At 42.4% G+C, this 24,108-nt stretch overlaps 1 protein-coding gene across 6 annotated transcripts in view; it reads right to left on the bottom strand.

Annotated features, from left to right (window-relative positions):
• FYB2 (FYN binding protein 2) overlaps positions 1 to 24,108 on the bottom strand; it is a 172,758-nt gene that overhangs the window by 94,474 nt on the left and 54,176 nt on the right. For all 6 annotated transcript variants that reach the window (XM_089337354.1, XM_051856422.3, XM_089337356.1 and 3 more), the window contains exons 5-6: positions 13,218 to 13,318; positions 4,045 to 4,079 (exon numbers count right to left, since the gene is read on the bottom strand). In XM_089337354.1, coding sequence (XP_089193480.1) covers positions 4,045 to 4,079; positions 13,218 to 13,318 — 136 coding nt within the window. The remainder of the gene's footprint in view (positions 1 to 4,044; positions 4,080 to 13,217; positions 13,319 to 24,108) is intronic.

Below are 24,108 nucleotides of genomic sequence, written 5' to 3'. Positions count from 1 at the left end.
CTCTACACACCCTCCCAGAAATGCATTTGTAGAAAAAAGAACTTCCAAATCATCTGAGGAAGTATGAATTAGTGGCATGTGAACAATGTTTCAGGGGGCACAACAGCTATGGGCAAGTGTGCAGGTAGTGCTGGAAATTCTCCCTTGCCCACTGGTCGTGAATACACCCTCTGATCAAAACTCAGCTCTTCCGTAACCTAGATTTGGCTTCCCTAAAACTATGTCCCAGTGATCATAACATACTCCTCCATTTATTCAGTCGCCATCTACCTGATACATTATTTGGACTCCACCCAAAGATGCTGAAGAAAACAAAGTATCTAAGCATCAAAAATTCTGCCATAAACTACAGGTGTGATAGCTCATACACTTGTCCCTGTCGGCCTTCATTGATTCTGAGTTCACATTTAAGTCCAGCAAACGAGATGCAGCAACAGTAGAATTACAAGTTATGTGACCTCTCTGAGCCTTGATGTTATCACCTGTAAAATGGAAGCAGTGACAGCAGCTCACAAGTTATTCTGAGGAGCAAGTGCTACCACATCTGCAGAAGTACTGGCACACAGCAGGTTCTCGCTCGGTATGTGCTCGACTGCAAGAAAGATTCATTGCTGGACACAAAGATGTTGAAAATAGGAAGAAATAATAATCACCAGAAAAGAGAAAATGATGACGGAAAACAGATCTGTGTGGTTTGCTGTGAAGACAATGTGTCCTTTTCCAAGGGCCAAGTGTATCTCAGAACAGGAACTATGTATACTCCTACCTTTATATTCAAGAATCTTCCCAAGTCATTAGGAAATGATAAGTCAGGTGCCATTTATTTGGCTTAAAAATATAGAGATGAGTACAAGACATATCTGATTAAAATATGTAAAATCAAAAATACTTTCACTTTTTTTTTATTTGAATGGGATAAAATCCAGCCATTTATGTTCCCTTTTGTAGAACACTTTTTTTTTTTAAGCAGGCAGAAATGAGTTTATTGCATTAGGAAAAACATCAAAGAAAACCAGCTAACACCTCCATACTAGACACAGCTATTAGTCTGGCTGTGAGGTCAGAAACAAACGTCATATACAAGCTTTATTTCTGGGTGGGAGTAACGGTTTCATGCCTCCTCTCTCTCCGCCCCTTTTAACCAGTGGGCCTCTCGGGGCATGTGACATCTCTGTGACACAAGTACATGACTCTGTTTCCACTCCACTTGCCTGTACATGTCCACGGGGAGTTAGCTGATCACAATAAGCATGCTCCTGAGGTTCTGGGAGACACAGAGGAGGGGGAGGGTGGGGCTGGAGGCGGTCCTAGCCTGAGCCTGGGCCTCCACAGTCAGTGACAGGGAGGCCTGCCTGGGAGAGGTGGGGAGACGGTAGCGCTTGCCTTGCTGCAGTTCTCTGGAAAGACTGCTCCCTGCTCCTCCCATCTCCCCCAAACACGAGGGCACTGGCATTGGCACGGCTGCTGCCGGGCATGAACAGAGGCTGTTCAAGGAACTGAGTGACTGAAATTCTCTCAGGCGAGTCACGTAGGCTAACTTTTCAGAATAGCACTGGGTCTGAGGGTGACTGCTGGGAAGAGCTCATTGGCTGGGCATGAATATGGCACAGGAGGAAAAAAAAAGCATCCTCTGGGGACAGAGGGCTCTTGGAGGAGGGGTCTGGAGCAGGAGGCTGTGGGAGGGAGGGGCTGTGTAGGCAAGCTGGAAAAGGAAGAACCCGGTGGAAATCAGGGTGATGGCCCTGCCCACCTCCCTGCCCTCTCAGAAGAAGCCCAGTCTCTGAAACTCACCCTCTGGGGACCCAACCTGCGACGAGGACCAGTGTTAGACCACGGTCCCTACCAGTTTTCACTCTGATTTATCACCACCATGCACAGTGGGAATCAGTGCATCTTGAGAAAAATTAAAACCGCTCACATGTTTGGCCCCAGGGCTTAGAGTTCTGAACTGTCATTTGATATCCCAGCTGGACATGCCCCCAGTCCGGTCCCAGGCAACACTAAGGCAGAAGGGCATCCCTTCTTTTAGCTGAGCCTGTGATGAGGCCATCTGATATGGCCAATGGCAAAGACACTGGGGATGGGGATAGAGACGCACAGAGAAGTGGCAGGGAGCCATGGCAGGGGGCCGTGAGGATGCCAGGGCCAAGACTCCCACGGCCTCAGTCCCTGCCCCACACTTGCACAAAGCCCAGCTTTGCGGAGGCTCCTGCGACAAAAGGCCATGTGAAAGCCTCTCACATGAGATACTTGCAGCTTGTTCCCCAGCTGGAAACGCCTAGCAGCAAGTCATAAGGAAAATGCCCAGTCATGCTTCCTTAAAGTCACAATGACGACAGCCACAACGTGTGTCTTTGGAACACATTTAGGCTAGGGTAGAAGTTTTCACTGGAAACCACTCCAAATTTTCTTCCTTGATTCTGTATCGTTAACTCTTTCTACAATAGAGGTATTTTTCTAGAGCAGGGCCTCATACCCTCTTGGTCCCTGGTTGAAGGCCGCATTTGGTCTGGGTGGGTGGTTATAGGGACTGCAGATAACCTGCACCGTGACTTGCAGGCACAAGGCCTGGTACAAGGCCTGATCTCTGCCGCACAGCCCAGGCCTCAGTCTGCTGAGGGTGGCCTGAGGGCAGCCAGGCAGGTTTTCCAAAACTGATGGTGGAGGCCTGGCCATCCGTTGTAGAACACTTTATTATTAGTGGATGTTGCCAGGTAAGTGAAGCATCTTAGTAGACTCTTTCTACTCCCCTTCATAGGAATAAGAAATATTTGCATATTTTTCTAGCTACAAAGTATATCCACAAATGAATAACTCTTAGTAGCACTCATAAGAAAATCAAAGTGGAGACGGGTAAGAGGATAGACTAAATGTACCTGGGGGGAAAGAGTAGACCTTTACTTGACCCTATGAAAACATGGGAGCCGGCGCCGCAGCTCACTAGGCTAATCCTCCGCCTTGCGGCGCCGGCACACCAGGTTCTAGTCCCGGTCGGGGCGCCGGATTCTGTCCCGGTTGCCCCTCTTCCAGGCCAGCTCTCTGCTATGGCCAGGGAGTGCAGTGGAGGATGGCCCAAGTCCTTGGGCCCTGCACCCCATGGGAGACCAGGAGAAGCACCTGGCTCCTGGATTCGGATCAGTGTGGTGCGCTGGTCGCAGTGCGCCAGCCGCGGAGGCCATTGGAGGGTGAACCAATGGCAAAGGAAGACCTTTCTCTCTGTCTCTATCTCACTGTCCACTCTGCCTGTCAAAAAAAAAAAAAAAAAAAAAAAAAAAAAAAAAAAAAAAAAAAAACATGGGATGAGTTTCTACAATGTGCCAAACACTCTAACTGGGTGCTTACAGACTCTCCCAGCAATTCAGTCAGCACAACAAGAATTGGTCCTCTTACTGACTGAGCCTCTACTAGTGCATCTGCAGTAACCACAGGAAACGGGCTTCCTGTCCTCATGGAGAACACAGCACCTTGAGGATGACAGAGGAGAGGCTCAGAGAGGGGCAGGCTCTGTTCCAGGCCCTCCTCCACAAACTGTTCAAGTGGATTTATGTTCATTCTCAAAAGATGTGGGTGCTGTATAATCCCCGTCTTCCAGGTGAGGAAATAGATTCTAGATCACACAGCCTGGGGCTGTGATTCAGGCCAGGAGCGATTCGCTATGCCACAGGGTTGCATCTGGCTCTCCATCCAGCAGGAACCCAGACAGCAGGCCTTGGAGGCTCTGGCCGTTTTCTTCAACAAACAAGCTGCACACATTTGGTTTGTGTCAGATACCTCTTCTTCTTGGAAGGGTCAGTTATTAAAAGTCAAAAGGCTCTGGCTGCCCCTAGCAGGAGTTGGGAATGGATTAGGGCCATCTCCTCCCATCACATCTCAGGACTCACACTTCACAATCTTTGGAGCTGGAGTCTAGAAAAAACTCAGAAATAGGGGGAAGGCCAAAAACACACACCTTTCCTCCCTCCTAAAAGGAGCTACATCAGAATCAACCCTGTACACTTGATTGACTCAGAGTTAGAACATTAGTGAGGAGACAGGAAACAATACCTGTTGGAGTTCTTCAAGTCTGACTTCGTAAGTTGCTAAAATAAACAGAAAACAATTATTTCAAGGCAGTTTATCTTACAGTACCTAGAATTAAAACAATTATGAAAGATTATTGTTTATTATTCTTAACCTTGGCAAAGCTCTGTGCATAGATTTGGAAGATTCTGGGGTCACTCATGGGTTTAATTCCCATGGAGATTTCCAGGCTGGTATTTATAGCCAATGAAAATCCACAAAAACATTGTCAGTTTCCTGCTTTAGTAAATAAATCCGCAGTTCATGTTTAAGAGAGAGCACTGAGAGTTCCTGGTAGCAATCAGAACTCAAACTAGAAAGGCAAGGCAAAGGGCTAACACAAGCCCAAACCCTGCTCAAATAAATGAACTCTATCTTGTCCCAGAGTGTTCTGCTCCGTGTGCATTTTGCTTCCTTAAATGCAGCTGGCTGAGAGGAGTCCATCAACAGAGGCTCAACTATCTTTTGACTTTCTGATTGTGGACTTTCTGTGATGACATGAGACTAACCTAAGTGATTAGCAAATATGAAGAGTGGAAAGAATTTGGGTTCAAGTCCTGATCTGGCCACTTAATCCCAGAGCATTACAGAGAAATTACTTCATTTCTTTGCACTTCAGCTTGCTCCTCTATGACACTGGACCACTTGGCCGTGACTTTAGGGAGTTGATAGGAAGAGTAAAGGGGATGCTGTAATGGCAGAGCACTAGATGCTGCGTAGATGCTGATGCAGTTTTCTCAAAGTGGCTTATTTGTTTTTTGTTTGCTTTATCTATAAAGGCTTTCTCCCTACTGCTCACAAAACAGTGTGTACTATCACTAGGATTTTTCTCTCTGTTCCTTTTCATCTTCTTGCTGTTACAGTCCTGAAGCTTCAGTTTAGAAAACTGACCAAGCAACCTGTAGTATTTTTCAGCCCATAGATACAGTAAATGCAACCCTAAGTCTCCGTCAGGGACTCTCAGTTGGGATCGTGGGCACACACACCTAAACGCCTGCCTGGGTGGCCAAGAATACATCAACTTGGGTAATTCCACACTTTCATTATTGCCGATTTTTGAATAAAATCATTTTATTCTGTTGTGCCTTCCTTTAAAATTGTTTAGCTATTCACACTTTAGAAATGTATTTATGATACAATTTCCCCAAATCCATTACTAGGATGAGTTTGTTTTCCAACTCTGAAAATGATACTCTCCTCATCCATCTCCCCATTTATTTACCTGTCAGTGATCTTAAAAGAACTAACAAATAATCATCTCATTTGCTTCTAGCCAGCTTGAGAGTAAATAACATATTTAGCCTGTCATAGAAAAGATGACAGCATGGCTCTGCGATGCCTTACCTACCACTGGTAAGAAAAGAAAAGAATACACATTCAATTAATGAACGTTCGTAATGTTGACAGTTCTCTTTAGCAAATTGGACATTCTTCAAGGGCAAGTTTGCCATCAAAACTTACTCCAAATGGGGCAGGTGTGTGGCCTACTGGGTGAGTCACAGGGTGGGATGCTCTCAACTGATACTGGAGTGCCTGGGTTCAAGTCCCATCTCCATTTCCATTTCCAGCTTCCTGCTAATGTGCACCCTGGGCGGCAGCAGGTGATGGCTCAAGTACTTGGGTCCCTGCTATTCACATGGGAGACTGGAACTGAGTTCCCAGCTCCTCACTTTGGTCGAGTCCAGTCATGGCCATTGTAGGTATTTGGGGAGTTACCAGTGGATAGGAGCTCTCTCTGTGTATCTCAAGTGAATAAACAATAATAATTATTTACTACAAGGTAGGAACATAAAGTCCAAAAGGCTGCATCTCAAGAGGTCTGGAAGTAAGGGATTAAAACAAGAGGATGTGACCCACAGCTCTGGGCCTCTGCTCACTTTGTTCATAGTTATGTACCTTTCTTTCAAGTGAATAGCTTTACCATAGCATGGAAATGACACATAGCAGAGGGGTTGCTTAGCAACCTGCCAGCTGCTGGAGCCACAACATGGCCATGGCTTGGATCCCTCCTCTTACCTGCACCTACAAACATCCTGTGTGACCTTGGAAAATCCCTGTACCTCTTACACCGGGAGATGAGAGATGATTATTACAAACATCAAAGACAACAATAAGAAGCAACTAGGTTATATGTATCAAGCAGTATACTAAGGGTTTAAATGCATTACTTCACTTAATTCTCATGGCGATCACTACTTGTATTCCAGTTTTACTGATGAGGAAACAGAAGCCCAGAGAAGTGAAAAACTTGCTCAAGGTCACTCAGGTACCAAATGGTGTTCAAATCTCTTCCTTCAGGGGCAGCACAGCAAGTTAATGCCCTGGCCTGAAGCACCGGCATCCCATACGGGCGCTGGTTCAAGAACCGGCTGCTCCACTTCCCATCCAGCTCTCTGCTATGGCCTTGGAAAGCAGAAGATGGCCCAAGTCCTTGGGCCCCTGCACCCATGTGGGAGACCTGGAAGAAGCTCCTGGCTCCGGATTGGAGCAGCTCTGGCTATTGCAACCAACTGGGGAGTGAACCAGTGGATACAGGACCTCTCTCTGTCTCTGCCTCTCCTCTCTCTGTGTAACTCTGACTTTCAAATAAATAAATCTTAAAAAAAAAAAAAAAAAAAAAAACTTCTTCCTTCCTATGAATCATCTTTTCTAACAGAATATTACCCAGGAGCAGAAACAGAACCATACTCTTTGTAGGGGTCCTAAGGGTCTTTTTGAAACCTTCGAGACATCCCTGGGGCTTGTGGGACACAATCTGAAAAACATGGGCCCACTCTGAACACAAGTAGGCAGAGCTCTGAGCTCATCGGAATCCTGCATACCCATCACCAAATTCTGTAGGAGAGGGCAAAACCCCACAAAGGCTCCCATGCTGAGCTCTGCCCCTCAGGGGAAGGTCTTCCCTGTTCTCTTGGCATTTGCTGTGGCTGTAAGTCTAATGACAAACACCTGATGGTGACATCAAAAACCACCTCATCCATCCTTCCTGTCAGGAAGGTGTCATGTAGATGCCTCACTCTTGGTGGGAAAAGCAAGCAAGTAAGATCCCCATTAAATTAACTTTTGTTGAAGGTGTTAGACATACTTGATTTATTATCATTTTACCTACGGATATCCAGCTGTTCCAACACCATTGATAAAGGCTGTATTTCCCTTATTGAATTGCTTTTGCTTCTTTATAACATAAAAAAGAATCCATTGGCTATAGTTCTACCAGTCTGTTTCTGAGCTCTCAATTATGTTCCACTGTTCTACGTGTCTCTCTCTGCCTATGTGTGTTTCTTCTGTAGTATAAGTTTTTAAATTGGATACACTGATTCCATTTTATTCAAATTTGTTTTAGCTATTATAGTTCCTTAGCCTTTTTAAATGTATTTTGGAATAATTATGTCTGTATCCATAATGATCTAAAAAAGACTTTGCTGGGATTTTTATAGGAATTGTATTAAGCCTATACACTTGGGGAAAATTGACATTTTTTATTGTCATTTTCACTGTGTTGTCTTCTGATAAATAAACATAGTATATCCACTCATTTATAGTTTCCTTGTTTAATCATTTTCAGCATTTAAGTCCTACATATGCCTTGTTACACTTAAATCTAAGTATTTATTCTTTTTAAGGGACTCTAAAAGGGAATGTGTGGTTTTTTGTTTTTTTTTTTTTTTTTTTTTTTAGTTTTCAGTGTCAATGTGCTTATTGATAGTAAATATAAACACTTTTGGTGTTTTGTTTTGGAGGCATATATTTGTTTTGTGTTCTAGCAGGATTTTTTGTGTGTATTATTTTGGTAAATTCCTTGGGAATGTCTACCTAGATAATCACATTTACTGCAAATAAAAAGTTTTGTTTTTTTCTTTTCAATTGATGTTTATTTCCTTTGCTCACCGTATTGTCCTGACTAGAACAGGTAGCATGGTGGTGAATAGACAGACATTCTTGTCTTGTTCCCAGTCACAGGGGGAAGCAGACAGTGCTTCCCCACTAGATGTCCTGTTTAGCTGTAGGCTTTGTGAAAACATTCTTTATTAAATTGAGATAGTTCTTCCAAGAGTTTTTATGTCATTATTGGGGATTGAATTTTTCAAATGCTTTTTCTGCAAGGATTGATTGTGCAATTGTTTCTCTTTAGCCTGTCAATGTGGTGATTTTCATTGATTTTTGAATATTGAACCAGCTTTCCATCTCTGGAATAAACCATACTTGTCATGGCATATAATCCCTTTTTTATCTTGCTGAAATCTATTTGCCAATACTTTGCCAAGAATTTTTATGACTACACTTATAAAGGATATTGATCTGAAATTTTTTTCTCTTGTACTGTCTTTGGTTTCAATATCAGGAAAGTATGAGCTTCATAAAATGAATTAAGAAGCGTTCACTTGTCTTCTAATTTTCTGGAAGAGAATGTAGAATTGCTGCTAATTCTTTTTTAAATATTTGGTGCAAATTTCCAGTGAAATCCCCTGGACTTAAAGATTATTTGGGAGGAAATTAAAAATTAGGCATTTGATTTTTCTTGAGTCGCACAGCTATTCAAACTATTTATTTTGGGTAAATAGTAGTAGTACTTTTAAAAAATATTTACTTAATTTATTTGAAAGGCAGAGTTTACAGAGAGAGAGAGAGAGAGAGAGAGAGAGAGAGAGAGAGAGAAAGATCTGTTGGTTCCCTCCCCAAATGGCCACAATGGCCAGGGCAGGGCCAAGCCAAGAGCTTCTTCCAGGTCTCCCATGAGGGTGCAGGGGCCCAAGCACCTGGGCCATCTTCTGCTGCTTTCCCAGGTGCATTGGCAGGGAGCTGGATCAGAAGTGTAGCAGCCAGGACAGGAACTGGCACCCATGTGAGATGCCGGCATTGCAAGCAGCAGTTTTGCCTATTATGCTACAACATCAGCCCCAGTTGGTGCTTTTTGAGACATCATCCACTTTTTTTTTTTTTTTTTTTTTGACAGGCAGAGTGGACAGTGAAAGAGAGAGAGAGACAGAGAAAGGTCTTCCTTTTTGCCGTTGGTTCACCCTCCAGTGGCCGCTGCGGGTGGTGTGCTACGGCCGGCGCACCACGCCTATCCGAAGGCAGGAGCCAGATGCTTCTCCTGGTCTCCCATGTGGGTGCAGGACCCAAGGACTTGGGCCATCCTCTACTGCACTTCCCTGGCCGCAGCAGAGAGCTGGCCTAGAAGAGGAGCAACCGGGACAGAATCCAGCGCCCCGACCGGGACTAGAACCTGGTGAGCCAGTGCCGCAAGGCGGAGGATTAGCCTAGTGAGCCGCGGCGCCAGCCAACATCATCCACTTTTATCTAAGTTGTCCATTTGACATGTATAGAATTCCTCACAATATTCCCTTATTATCCATTTGAGGTTGGCAAGGTCTGTAATGTTATCCCTCTTTGATTCTTATATTGTTAATCTGTCTCTTTGTTCCTTTGTCAGTCTTGCTAGAGTTTACCCAACTTTATTGATCTTTTCTGAGAACAAGCTTGTGGTTTCATTGATTTTTCTCTACCATTTTCCTGTTTTTAATTTCATTTGTTTTTGTTCTTTACGTTTTTCTTTCTATCTAGCTTATTTGCTTTTCATTTTCTATGTTCTTGATACTTCTCTGTTACTTTAATTGACAAGAAAAATTTTGCATATTTATTTTTAATTGGAAAGTAAAACTTCACAGCTTTTGATATGTATATACATTGTGGAATGGCTAAATTAAGCTATTTAAGAAATATATTATCTCACATACCTTTTTGTGGTGAGAAGACTCAATCTACTCTCAACAATTTTCAAGTACACAATATATTCTATTAGTTATACTTACCATGTTATAATCAGTCTCTTGAACTTATTTCTCCTAACTTAAATTTTGCGTCTTTTGATCAACATCTTCCCAATGCCCCCAGCCACTAGCTCTGGTAATTACTATTTCGTTCTCTGTTTTAGGATTTTTCTTATTTACTTGAGAGGTAGAGTTACAGACAGTGAAAGGGAGAGACAGAGAGAAAGGTCTTCCATCCACTGGCTCTCTCCCCAGATGGCCATAAAGGCTGGAGTTGGGCTGATCTGAAGCCAGGAGCTTCTTCCGGGTCTCCCACGCAGGTGCAGGGGCCCAAGGACTTGGGCCAGCTTCTACTGCTTTCTGGGGCCACAGCAGAGAGCTGAATCAGAAGTGGAGCAGCCAGGACTAGAATCGGCACCCATATGGGATGCCAGCACTGTAGGTGGAGGATTAACCTACTGAGCAACAGCACCAGCCCTGATTCTGGCTTTTTTAGATTCCAATTTAACTGAGAATAAGGCAGCACTTATCTTTCTATGTATGGCTTAATTAATGTTCTCCAGGTTCATCGATGTTTTCACAAATGACAGGATTTTCTTCTTTTGTAAGGATGAACAGTATTTTCATGACTATATACCATTTTCTTTATCTACTCATCCATTGATGCACACTTAGGTTGACTTAAATATTGGCTATTGCAAATAATGCTACAGTTAACATGGGAATATAGATATCTCTTAGTCATACTGATTTCCTGTTCTTTAAATACACACACACTGGGGCTCACTGTCCTTAGCTAGTCAACCTTCTACTTTAGAGTCTGTCTGCACATCTATCTATATCACAGGGGTTTTACTTGTAGGAGGAAGAACAGGGAAAATATATCTATCTGTTCCATCTCTGTTGAAGCACAGTTACACTTGGCATTGGTTTAAATGTTTGTTTATTTCCACCTACTTGAAAGGCAGAGAGAAAGAGTAGGTGAGTGAGTGAGAGAGAGATCTTCATCCATTAGCTAAGGGTTGGCCAATGTAAAGCCAGGAACCTAAGTACTTGGGCCACCATCTGCTGTCCTTCAGGGTGTACATTATCAGGACATTGTACTAGAAGTAGAATAGCTGGGGTTCAAACCAGGCACTCCAATATGGGATGCAAATAACCCAGTGGCAGCTTGACTACAACATAATGCCTGCTCCCAGGCCACAAGTCTGTCTCTCTGCCTTTCAAATAAATATATACATCTTTAAAAATTGAAACAAAAGTTATTGCCTGGAAAGGACAAATGCAGGCCTATAGTCCAGCTTCCTATTTAAATCCTCAGCTTCCCCTTCTACTATGGAGGACCTTGTAAATGTCCAAATCTGAACCATATCACAGCCCACAAACAGTTCTCCCTGTAGTCCCATCTGTTCTAAAGAGGAAAGTCTGAGGGAAGAGAACCAAAAAGGAGCTCTGTTTAAGTGTGTGGGTTCTTGGGGTCTCATGTGGTCCATAGAGAAAATGTCCAGGCTCTGACTGGAGCATCTTATTGACCTGTGAACCTTTAGCTGTATACAAAGTCAGGCAGTTGGAATCTGGCCCAAATGGGACCCACAGTCATTCTATTCAAAAAGTGGTCTATAGACCACAGCATCTGCATTACTTCACTAGAAATACAGTCTCGGGCTCTACGGGGGTTCTACTGAACCGACATCTACATTTTTTTTAAATGATTTTAAAAATTTTTTTATTTTTAATTTTTTAAAAAGATTTATGTATTTATTTGAAAGTCATCATTAGAGAGAGAGAGAAAGGCAGAGAGGACTTCTATCTGCTGGTTCGTTCCCCAAATAGTCACAATAGCCAGGGCTGGGCCAGACAGAAGCTAGGAGACAGGGACCCATAACTCAATCCAGGTCTCCCATGTGGGCAGCAGGCTCCCAAGTACTTCCGCTACCACCTGCTACCTCCCAAGATGCACAGAGGCAGGGAGCCAAATTCGGAAACAGAGCCAGGACTTAAACCTATGCACTCGGATATGGGATGCAGGCATGCCAAGTGGTATCTTAACTGCTGCACTAAATGCCTGCCCCAGAATCTAGATTTTAATGAGATTTCCAGGTGATTTGTGTGAAGTTTAGATTTTGAGAAGCCCTTGCTTTACAAGGGCCCAAAATCCTGATTATAGGGCACCAGTGTCTTCTGGGTGCAAGGGGGCGGGAGTTGCTTTCTTTATGGCTGACATTTTATCAGCTAGATGGGAGCCTAGACTTTCCTCAATCTAGGAGAAAGGGAGTTTTTCTAGTAGTTCTCCATGCTCTATTTCCTGGGAGAGTGGAGAGAAAATTCAGTAGGTGCTAAGTCTATATTCCTAGGAAAATGGCATTCCCTTCCAGAACCTTGGGCCTCTTGCCTATACAACAAAGTTGTTTGACAAAATGAGCTCTAGTAAAGTCTCCCTCCCAGGAAAGCCAACTTCCTCAAAAGAGAAATAGCATAACTTGTGGGAAGAGCATGAATCTTTGAGGCCAACTGAACCCATTTCACATTACAGCTCTACACAATGTTACTTGTATGGCCTTGTGTGTGCGGTTCAGTCTCTGATCTTCAGTTTCCTATTGTTAACAGTGGGGTGATGAAAACACACTATCAGCAGGGATATACATGGAGGACCTAACACAGACCCACAGCCTACAGTACAGGCTCAATTCATTCCAACGTTCACTTCAACAATAGTGTTTATGCCTTTTGTGGAGAACTGGCTGACACTACAGGGGGGACAAAGACTTTATTACTTGCAAACATGTCATTAGTCCCTGCTTTTTCATTTTTTTTATTCTTTTGAGAGGCTCTGTTCCCCCACCCTACCCCTCAACAAAGGTCTGAGCATTGTCAGCAATACCAGGGGCAGAAAGACTTAGCTCTGAACCAGCAGTTGTAACCATTAAATAAATTCCCTTATCCTATTCAGACGTAACACAGGGGCCTAATTCTCATGGTCTGTTATCACCCTCTACATACAACCAAGCAACCAGGGGACTTCACGAGATACTCCACAAGATGAGAGGAGAAGTTTCTATCTTCATCTGAGAAGGAAAAAAACCGAATCAGCGTATCTTGATTTTCCTTCCCAGGTATCTACAACTGGCAAAGCAGCAGAGTCAAATGGTGAACGAGAGAGGAGAGCAGGTAGAGGGAAAGGCAGTAATAGGAGTCACGAGATAGCACTGATGCTCAACTGGACCTACTTATGCTTTTAAGAGATTAGAGATGGAAAAAAAGAAATGAGATGGCAGAGCAGAATGGCTGTGAATTTTTAAACTTGCAGCTAGCCAGAGGGAAAATCCCATTTTTGACACATTTTCATTCCACACAGGGTTACACTATTAATTGGCTTTGCAGACTTACCATCAGCAATTTCTTCTGCAGTGCACAGGTTAATGGAGTTGCCAGAGTGTCTCAGATATGAAATTGTCGCCTCATAATTATGTGGTTCTTCAAATTCAGCACTGAGAGGCAGGAAGAAAAAAAAGGTTACTTAAAACACTTATTTAAACACAGTTTAAAGCTTTTTGTGTTTTTACCCTCATTAGAGAAGTCATATAAGCATGTCTAGCCAATTTGGTGACCTAAGCAGTTATAGAAGCTACGGAGGAATTCTGCATATGATGCAGCAAAGCATTAGACAAAGATTGCATGGCGCATGTAAAAATAAAATACGGTAAAATCTCCAGGTGCCAGACATAGAGAAGAAACTCACCATTAAAGGCACAAGTGAGAATTGTAATCAATCAAAACTGGAGCAGTCTGGACATGAACTGGTGCCCATATCGAATGCTTGTGTTGCAGGCAGTGGCTTTACCCACTAGGCCACACGCCAGTCCCATAAATACAATTCTTGAAATACAATACTTTATGTAGAGTGTAAAGGTGGGAAAACAGAATAGGGGGCTGGAGTTATAGCACAATGCCAGGATCCCACATGAACACGAGTTTGAGTCCCAGCGGCTGCACTTCCTATCCAGCTCCCTGTTAATGCACTTGGGAAAGCAGTGGAAGATAGCCCAAGTACTTGGGCCGCTGACACCCACTTGGGAGACCCTGATGGAGTTCCAGGCTCCTGGCTTTGGCCTGACCCAGACATAACTGTTGTGGCCACCTGGGGAGTGAACCAGTGGGTAGATAATCATAATCTCTCTCTCTCTTTCATTTCTCCCTATGTAATTCTGCCTTTCAAATAAATAAATAAATCTTAAAAAGGAAAAAGCAGACTAGATGAAGAGGAAATTGATGTATTTGTTAATCTGAAAAATCACCCAGAATGTAGCATAGAGATTAAGAGATAGAAAATATTAAAAGAGAAATTAAGAGATGAGGAGGAAAGGATGAGATCTATACATACATGCATAAGGGACTCTAAAAGGAGAGAAGAGTGATAAAGTCAGTATTCTAAATGATTATAGTTAATATTTTTCTAAAATTGAAAAGAAACCAATCTAAGCAGCTTCAACAATGAGAAATAACATTAAATCCACACTTATACAGTTTGCAATAAATTAGTATAAGTCAAAGAAATATGTAAAAGCTATGTGAGTAAAGATACAGATTTTCTACTAAGAAACAGAAATCAGAGTGGCCGTGGATTTCTCAGTAGTGTATCAAGTTGTAGACTCTGGATAGCACCCTGACACATTGAGAGAGGAAGGATGTCAATACAAAATTCTGTTGCAGCTAAAGTAGCAGTCAAGGGTGAGAGAGAGACAGACATTCTCAGAATGGAATACCTGCATTTGCCATTCACGCACCCCTGCTGATGAAGTTCATGAAACTGAGCTTGCAAACGAAGTAGGATTCATGGAACAATAGTACGTGAAGAAAGTACTAAAGCTGTAAGTAAATCTAAATAAATATTGTGAAAACTGGCACCTTAGAGAAGTTTAAAATATTAAATAATATTGTGGAAGACAGAGAAAGAGGACAATAGGAATTATTCTTAGCACTTTATATTATTTAGGTGTAGGAAACCCATGTGGCAGGAACCCAATCATTGAAAGTATCATGGCTGCCACTGAGCATCTGCCTCCGTAGGAAGCTGGAGCAAACTCTGGAGGCAAGGCTCAAGTCCCACACACAACCCAGACATGGGTTTCTTAGCTGCTAGGCTAAGCACCTGCCCAAGGATAGAAATTCTGATTAATATCACACTTTGTATATGCCAAAATTTAACTGTAACCACTAAAAATAATAGAAATAGAGTATTAGTTCTTCAACTGGTACATGGGGAGTATGCAATAAGAAAGCTGAAATACTAAAAGAGAAACAAAATGAAGGCTAAAAAGAAAAATGCAAATAAAAATATTGCATAGTAAAATGTCCAAGTAGATTAAGAATCACAATACATGCACATAGATTAATCTACTCTAATAAAATGGAAAATATCTGAGTGGATATTTTAAAAATCCAGCTAATGTTACTAAAAAGCAGCAGACAAGCTAAGGGTTCCAGACAAATGGGTGGAAAAAGAGATGTAAACCACCTATTACCAAAGGAAGACTGAGGTAAATATATTAACTGCAGATCACATATGAGCAGTTCTCAAGAAAAGGAGAAAAGGCACACACGAATGCACACACACACAGGAGCAGATAAGAAAGAAGTCATAGGTTAGAAGTTTACCTACTGGGTAAGCCACTGGTTGCAACATCTACATCCCATTTCAAAGTGTCTGGGTTCAAGTCTCAGCTTTGCTCCCAGTTCCAGCTAACATAGACTCTGGGAAGCAGCAAGTAATGGCTCAAGTAATTGGGTCCCTGTCACCCAAGTGGGAAACTTGTATTGAGCTCCCAGCTCCTAACTTTGTACTGGCCCAGTCCCAGCTGTTACAGGTATTTGGCAGGTGGACCAGCAGATGGGAATCCATCCATTTTCTCTCTCCATCTCCCATTCATATTCTCCCCCACCCCCACTCTCTCTGCTTCTCAGAGAAATAAATATATAAATAAATAAGAATGATAAGAATGGACAGTGTTAAGAGAAATTTTTTAAAAGATTTATTTATTTACTTGGCAGTCAAGAGTTACAGGGAGAGAGGGGGAGAGGAGGAGGGAGGGAGAGAGAGGGAGAGGGAGAGGGAGAGGGAGAGAGAGAGAGAGAGAGAGAGAGAGAGGAAGGGATCCTCCATCTGCACATCTTCAAATGCCTGCAATAGCCTGTACTGGATCAGGCCAAACCCAGGAGTCAGAAACTCACTCAAGGTCTCCCACAGTGGTGGCAGGGACCCAACTACTTGAGCCATTATTGGCTGCGTCCCAGAGTGTGTGTGCATAGGTAGGAATTTGGAATAGGAAGCAGAGGCAGGACTTGAACCTGTAGTGGAGGGTTGAAGATAAACCTTAACCAGAGAAACTTCAAAAAAAAAAAAATCACACTTAATGGTGAAGTATAACACCAAGAGTTAATATCTAATGGGAATTTCGACAAAAGGAAAAAGACAAACCCATAGAAAAGTGGATAAAAGTACATGACAGCATAGAAGAGTGAACAGCTTACAAAAATAAGTTCTTAACCTCATAGTAAACAGGGAAATGGCAATCAAGGCAAGAGAATTTATTTCACACCCATCAGATAAGCAACAATCCCAGTTTGAAAATAACACCTCATTTGGCAGGAAAATGGAAACACAGGAAACCCATACCCTTGTTTGAGTGTATGAATTGGCACAACCATTCTGGGGATAATTTCTCAGTATCTAGTCACACTGAAGTTTATTACTATTGGCAATAATTCTACTTCTAAGGAAATAGCTTTGGGAAACATGCTTATATCCACCTAGAAACACAGGAGGGTGGTTATGGCAGTGTTATTTGAAATGGTAGAAATAAAAACAACCTGGATTCCAAGATAACTGGATAGAGAAAAGCTGCATGTATTCTGATCAAGGGAAAATGTAGAAAAATGTGAGGGCCTGTATGCCTGGGAGCTAGTTGAAGAGGTTTTACAGTGAACATCTACGGTAAGAAGAGAGATTCCGTGGAGCAGCAAGGACTGCACAGACACACAGCAGCTCACGGGATACTACCAGCCACTCCTGCGGTCAGCAGCTCCCATGGCTGGCAGCTGGTGGATTCTGCAGAAACCTGTGCTCCACTGTTGATCTTGTCTGGGGAAGAGACATGTGGTCCCCACTGACTGATTCCAGGCAGATGAGTCGGTGGGGGGCAGAGTGCCCACTTCACTCTGTGAATGGAGGGCACATTGCTCCCTCCCCCAACCAGCAGTGAAAGTGATTTCTTCCCAGAATATGGCAAGTGGAGGCTGCTGTGGCCTGCAAGCCTCTGGTAGATTTTGTCAGCGAGAGAAGCCTGCGGTCTCCACTGACTTTGAGTCAGAACTGGCAAGGGGCATGGTGCCCTCTTAACTTGGTGAATGTAGGGCCTTCCTCCCCAGTCCCCACTAAAATGGCCCAGCTCAGGGATGGAGTGCTCTCTATTTGGACAGAGAGGCTTCTGGGGCAGAGTGGATCCCCTATAGCCTGTGACTGGGGGAATCCTGCCCTATGTGACTGTGGAAATCCTGGTTCTGTGCTATAAGCCAGGAGGACTCCATGCTCTAACACCACGCCGTGCACAGATTCTTTGTACAATTTGTACACGTGAGTGAGTACGAGGTGCAGGCACAGAAAGGCTCACCTTGGCCCACAGATGAGCAGAGGCACGGTGATCCTCCCCTCTGCCCTAGTGACTACAGAGGAGAGCTACTCACATTTGGGGGATTTGCCTGGACTTTAGCCCCATCCACAATCACTAGACAGCGATCCCTGGCCCCAACCAGCACACACACCTCTGGATATCCCCTGAAGGTGCAGGCCTTCCACCACATCAAGGGCACGTTCCAAAGAGCAGACTTCAGAGGAGATATCTACAAGTGTTTCTCCAGATGCATAAAATATATAAATATAAGAAGTATGAACAAGGAAGACAATATGACTCCCCAAAAGGAACACAATAATACTTCAATATTGGGCTATAAAGATATTGGTGAAATGACCAAAAGGGAATTCAAAAGATTGATTGTAAGATTACTCAAAAACAGAGAAGTGATTACATGAGTTAATGACATGGATGAGATATTTGGCTGGGAAGTAGAAATAATAGAAAACAATCCAACTGAAATATTAGAAATGAAGAATTCAATATATCAAATCAAAAATATGGTGGAAAGCCTAACCAGCAAACTCGATGAGGCTGAAGAAAGAATATCTGAGCAGGAAGACAAAGCTTTTGAAATATCAGTCAGACAAAATAGAAGAACCCCTCCCCAACAAAAGGAACGAGTGTTCAGGATCTGTGAGATACCACCAAATGGCAAAACACACATGTCTTAGTCATCCCTGAAGGAGAGGAAAAGCACAGTGACTTAGAAAATTTATTCAGTGAAATAATAGCAGAAAATTCCTCAAATTTGTATAAAGACATGGACATCTAAGTACAGGAAGCATATAGAACTCCAAATAGACATAATAAGAGATCTTCACCATGACACATTATATTCAAACTTTCAAAGGTAAAACATAAAGCAAAGATCCTCAAGTGTGCAAGAGAGAAATGACAGATCACCTTTAAAGGATCTCCAATCAGATTGACAGATTTCTCACCAGAAACCCTATAGGCTAGGAGAGAATGGAGAGATACTGTCCAAGTCCTTAAAGAAAAAACTGTCAGCCCAGAAAACTGTACCCAGAAAAGATCTCATTTATAAATGAATGTGAAATAAAGACTTTCAACAGCAAACTGAAAGATTTTTTCACCACCTGGTCAGCAGTACAAGTGATACTTAACGATGTACTACACACAGAAGCAGAAAGATAACCAACATCATGAAAGAATGTGAAGGAAGAAAACCTCATAATAATAGTACAAAGGACATCCAAAATGAATAATAGGAATATTTCCAGGTAAAAGGCCATACAAAGTCATCACATCAATAATAAACTTGAATGCAAATGAACTAAACTCTCCAATTAAAAGATATAGATTGGGGCTAACATTGTTTTGTAGCAGGTTAAACTGTGGCTTATGATGCCAGCATCCCATATGGGCACTGGTTCAAGTCCTGACTGCTCCACTTCTGATCCAGATCCCTGCTAATGTGCCTGGGAAAACATCAGAGGATGGCCCAAATGCTTGGACCCCTGCTGCCCACATGAGAGACCCAGAGGAGTTCCAGGCCTTGGCCTGGCCCAGGCCTGGTCGTTGCATCCATCTGGAGTAGTGAGCCAGCACACGGAAGGTCTCTCTCTTTCTTCGTCTCTCCTTTTCTTTCTGCTACACTGCCTTTCAAATAAATAAATAAGTATTTTTAAAAAGATACAGATTGTCTGAATGGATTAAAAAGTAAGACCTATGCCGCCTACAAAGAAACACCTCACCAAAAAAGATACACAAGACTGAAAATAAAAGGATGGAAAAAGATATTCCATGCAGATAGACATAAAAAATGAGCAGGAATGGCTTTCTTAACATCAGACAAAATAGAATTTCATATAAAAACTGTCAAAAGAGAGAAAGAATGTCATAATGTAATGATCAAGGATAAACTCAACAGGGAGATGTGACTACAGTAAGTATATATGTACTAATGCTAGAGCACCCAGTTATTTAAAACAAATAATGGATTGATGGATATAAAGGCTCTAATATAATAATAGTGGGTGATTTCAAAATCCACTTTCATCAATGGACAGACCAACTAGATGAACAATCAACAAAGAAACAACAGAGCTAATCTACACTATGAACCAAATGGACCCAATTTATATCTATAGAACATTTCATCCCACAGCTAAAGAATACACATTATTTTCATCAATGTATGGAACTTTTTCTATGATAGACTATGTACTACGCCATAAAACAAGTCTCAACAAATTCAAAAAAAAAAAAAAAAACTGAAATCATACTATGTATCTTTTCTGACCACAATGGAGTGAAGCTGTAGATTCACAAGGTAAGAAACGCCAAAATATTTCCAAACTTCTACAGCCAACTTATATTGGATCAAGGATCCAAAACCAACCCCTGGAGTAAGGACAGTCTATTCAATAAATGGATGGTGCTGGGAAGATTGGATTTCCACGTGCAGAAGCATGAAGCAAGACCCCTACCTTTCACCTTACACAAACATCCACTCAACATGGATTAAAGACTTAAATCTATGACCCAACACCATCAAATTATTAGAAAACACTGGAGAAACCCTGCAAGATATTGGCACAGGCAAAGACTTCTTGGAAAAGACCCCGGAAGCACACGCAGCCAAAGCCAAAATTAACATTTGGGATTGCATCAAATCGAGAAGTTTCTGTACTGCAAAAGAAACAGTCAGGAAAGTGAAGAGGCAACCGACAGAATGGGAAAAAATATTTGCAAACTATGCAACAGATAAAGGGTTAATAACCAGAATCTACAAGGAGATCAAGAAACTCCACAACATCAAAACAAACAACCCACTTAAGAGATGGGCCAAGGACCTCAATAGACATTTTTCAAAAGAGGAAATCCAAATGGCCAACAGGCACATGAAAAAATGTTCAAGATCACTAGCCATCAGGGAAATGCAAATCAAAACCACAATGAGGTTTCACCTCACCCCAGTGAGAATGGCTTACATTCAGAAATCTACCAACAACAGATGCTGGCGAGGATGTGGGGAAAAAAGGGACACTAACCCACTGTTGGTGGGAATGCAAATTGGGTAAGCCACTATGGAAGTCAGTCTGGAGATTCCTCAGAAACCTGAATATAACCCTACCATTCAACCCAGCCATCCCACTCCTTGGAATTTACCCAAAGGAAATGAAATTGGCAAACAAAAAAGCTGTCTGCACCTTAATGTTTATTGCAGCTCAATTCACAATAGCTAAGACCTGGAACCAACCCAAATGCCCATCAACAGTAAACTGGATAAAGAAAGTGGTAGAAGAAGGTCCAAGTCCTCGGGTACCTGCACCAATGTGGGAATCCTGGAAGAAGCTCCTGGCTTTGGATTTGCCCAGCTCTGCCTATTGCTGCCATTTGGGGAGTGAACCAACAGATGGAAGACCTCTCTCCCTATCTCTAACTCTCTCTGTCTGTAACTCTTCCTTTCAAATATATCAATAAATCTTTCTTTAAAAAAAGTGGAAAGCTTATAGCAATTAGTGCCTACATCAAGGAACTGGAAGGCCATCAAATAAATGATTTAAGAATGCATCTCTAAAACTTAGAAAAGCAAGAACAAACCAAACCCAAAGTTAATAGGAGGAAAGAAGTAAATAAATTAGAGAAGAAATAAATAAAACTGAAATAGAAAACTGAAAAAAAAAATCAGTGAAATGAAGATCTCATTTTTTTTTGAGAAAATAAACAAACTTGATTCACCATTGGCCCAACTAACCAAGAAAAAAAGGGAGAACAGCCAAATTCATAAAACCAGGGATGACAAAGGGAATTTTACAATCAGTAATACAGAAACAAAAAGAATCTTCAGGAATCACAAAAAAGGCTAAATGTCAACAAATTGGAAAATCATGAAATGGATTGATTTTTGGACACATGCAATCTACCCAAATTGAGTCATGAAGACATAGAAAACTTAAATAGACCAATAATCAATATGGAGATTGAAATCAGTAATAAAGACCCTGCCAACAACAACAAAAAAAAAGCCCAGGACTTCTTGGTTTCACTGCTGATTCCTATCAAACTTTTTTTTTTTTTTTTTTTTTTTGACAGGCAGAGTGGACAGTGAGAGAGAGATACAGAGAGAAAGGTCTTCCTTTGCCGTTAGTTCACCCTCCAATGGCCGCCGCAGTTGGCGCGCAGCTGCTGGCACATCGCACTGATCCAAAGCCAGGAGCCAGGTGCTTCTCCTGGTCTCCCATGGGGTGCAGGGCCCAAGCACTTGGGCCATCCTCCACTGCACTCCTGGGCCATAGCAGAGAGCTGGCCTGGAAGAGGGGCAACCGGGACAGAATCCAGCGCCCCGACCAGGACTAGAACCCGGTGTGCCAGCACCGCAAGGTGGAGGATTAGCCTATTGAGCCGTGGCGCCGGCCTTCTATCAAACTTTTAAAGAATTAATCCCAATTCTTCTCAAACTATTCAAAATAATTGAAAGGAAGGGAATCCTTCCAGACTTCTTTTATGAGGCCAGCATCACCTTAATTCCAAAACCAGAAAAAGATACAACAACAACAACAAAAAAACTATAGACCAATGTCCCCTGTGAACATAGATGCAAATATTCTCAACAAAAGATTAGCTAATTGAATCCAACAACACACCATAAACATCATTCACCTGGACCAAGTGGGATTTATCCTTGGTATGTAGGGATGCAAATCAAAAATTGTGATAATGATACATGTTAACAAGTTGGAGGATAAAAACCATATGATTATCTCAACAGATGCAGTGAAAACATTTAATAGAATACAACATACCTCCATGATAAAAAAAATCTTAAGCAAAGTGAGTATAGATGGAACATTCCTCAATACAATCAAGGCAATATATGACAAACCCACAGTCAGCATCTTATTGAATTAGAAAAGTTAGAAGCATTTCTGCTAAGATATGGAACCAGACAAGGATGCCCACTGACACCATTGCTGTTCAATATAGTTCTGGACGTTTTAGCCCGAGCCATAGGCAGTATGTTTTAGCCAGAGCCATAGGCAAGAAAAAGAAACCAAAGGTATACAAACTGGAAAGGAGGAAGTCAAATTATCCCTGTTTGCAAATGACATGATTCTATATATAGGGGAATCAAAAAGACTCCACTAAGAGACTACTGAAACTCATAAGAGTATTTGGCAAAATTGCAGGATAGAAAAATCAACAAAAAATCAATAGCCTTTATATACACAGACAATACCGTGGCTGAGAAAGACTTGTAAGATCAGTACTCTCACAATAGCTACAAAAAAATTTAAACACAAGAATGTGAAAGGTCTTTACAATGAAAATTACAAAACATTAAAGAAATAGAAGACACACCAAAAAAGGAAAAATCTTCCATGCTCATGGATTGAAAGAATTAATATCATCAAAATGCCAGTTCTATCCAAGGCAATTTACAGATTCAATATGATCCAAATAAAAATACCAATGACATTCTTCTCAGATCTAGCAAAAATAATGCTAATATTCATATGGAAATGCAAGAGACCACAAATAGCTAAAGCAACCTTAAACAACAAAAACAAAGCTGGAGGCATCACAGTATCAGACTTCTAGGGATACCACAGGGCATTTATATTCAAAACAGCCTGGTACTGGTACAAAAATAGACATATAGGCCAACAGAACAGAATAGAAACCTCAGAAATTAATCCACACAACTACAACTGACTAATCTTTGACAAACAAGCTAAAATCAATCCCTGGATAAAGGACAATCACTTCAACAAATGGTATTGGGAAAATTGAATCTATGCACACAGAAATATGAAGCAAGACCCCTACCTTATTCTTTTTTATTTTTATTTTTTGACAGGCAGAGTAGACAGTGAGAGAGAGAAACAGAGAGAAAGGTCTTCCTTTTTTGCTGTTGGTTCACCCTCCAATGGCCGCCATGGCTGGCGTACTGTGGCCGGTGCACCGCACTGATCCGAAGCCAGGAGCCAGGTACTTATCCTGGTCTCCCACGGGGTGCAGGGCCCAAGCACTTGGGCCATCCTCTACTGCCTTCCCGGGCCACAGCAGAGAGCTGGCCTAGAAGAGGGGAAACTGGGAAAGAATCCGGTGCCCCGACCGGGACTAGAACCCGGTGTGCCGGTGCCGCTAGGCGGAGGATTAGCCTATTGAGCCACAGCGTCGGCCCCCTACCTTATTCTATATACAAACATCAACTCATGGCTGGCGCCGAGGCTCAATAGGCTAATCCTCCGCCTTGTGGCGCCGGCACACCGGGTTCTAGTCCCGGTTGGGGCACTGGATTCTGTCCTGGTTGCTCCTCTTCCAGTACAGCTCTCTGCTGTAGCCCGGGAGTGCAGTGGAGGATGGCCCAAGTCCTCAGACCCTGCACCCACATGGGAGACCAGGAGAAGCACCTGGCCTCTGGCTTTGGATCAGCGTGGTGTGCCGGCCACAGCGCGCTGGCCGTAGCAACCATTGGAGGGTGAACCAATGGTAAAGGAAGACCTTTCTCTCTCTCTCTTTCACTGTCCACTCTGCCTGTCCAAAAAAAAAAAAAAAAAAAATCAACTCATAACAGATCAAGAACCTAAATATACAACCTGACACCATCAAATTACTAG

The sequence above is a fragment of the Oryctolagus cuniculus genome, chromosome 7 (assembly GCF_051225735.1).
Source record: "Oryctolagus cuniculus isolate XC-2025 breed Fujian yellow rabbit chromosome 7, ASM5122573v1, whole genome shotgun sequence".
Lineage (NCBI taxonomy): Eukaryota > Metazoa > Chordata > Mammalia > Lagomorpha > Leporidae > Oryctolagus > Oryctolagus cuniculus.
The sequence above is the reverse complement of the archived record's forward strand: the minus strand, read 5'-3'. Positions and strand labels throughout refer to the sequence as shown.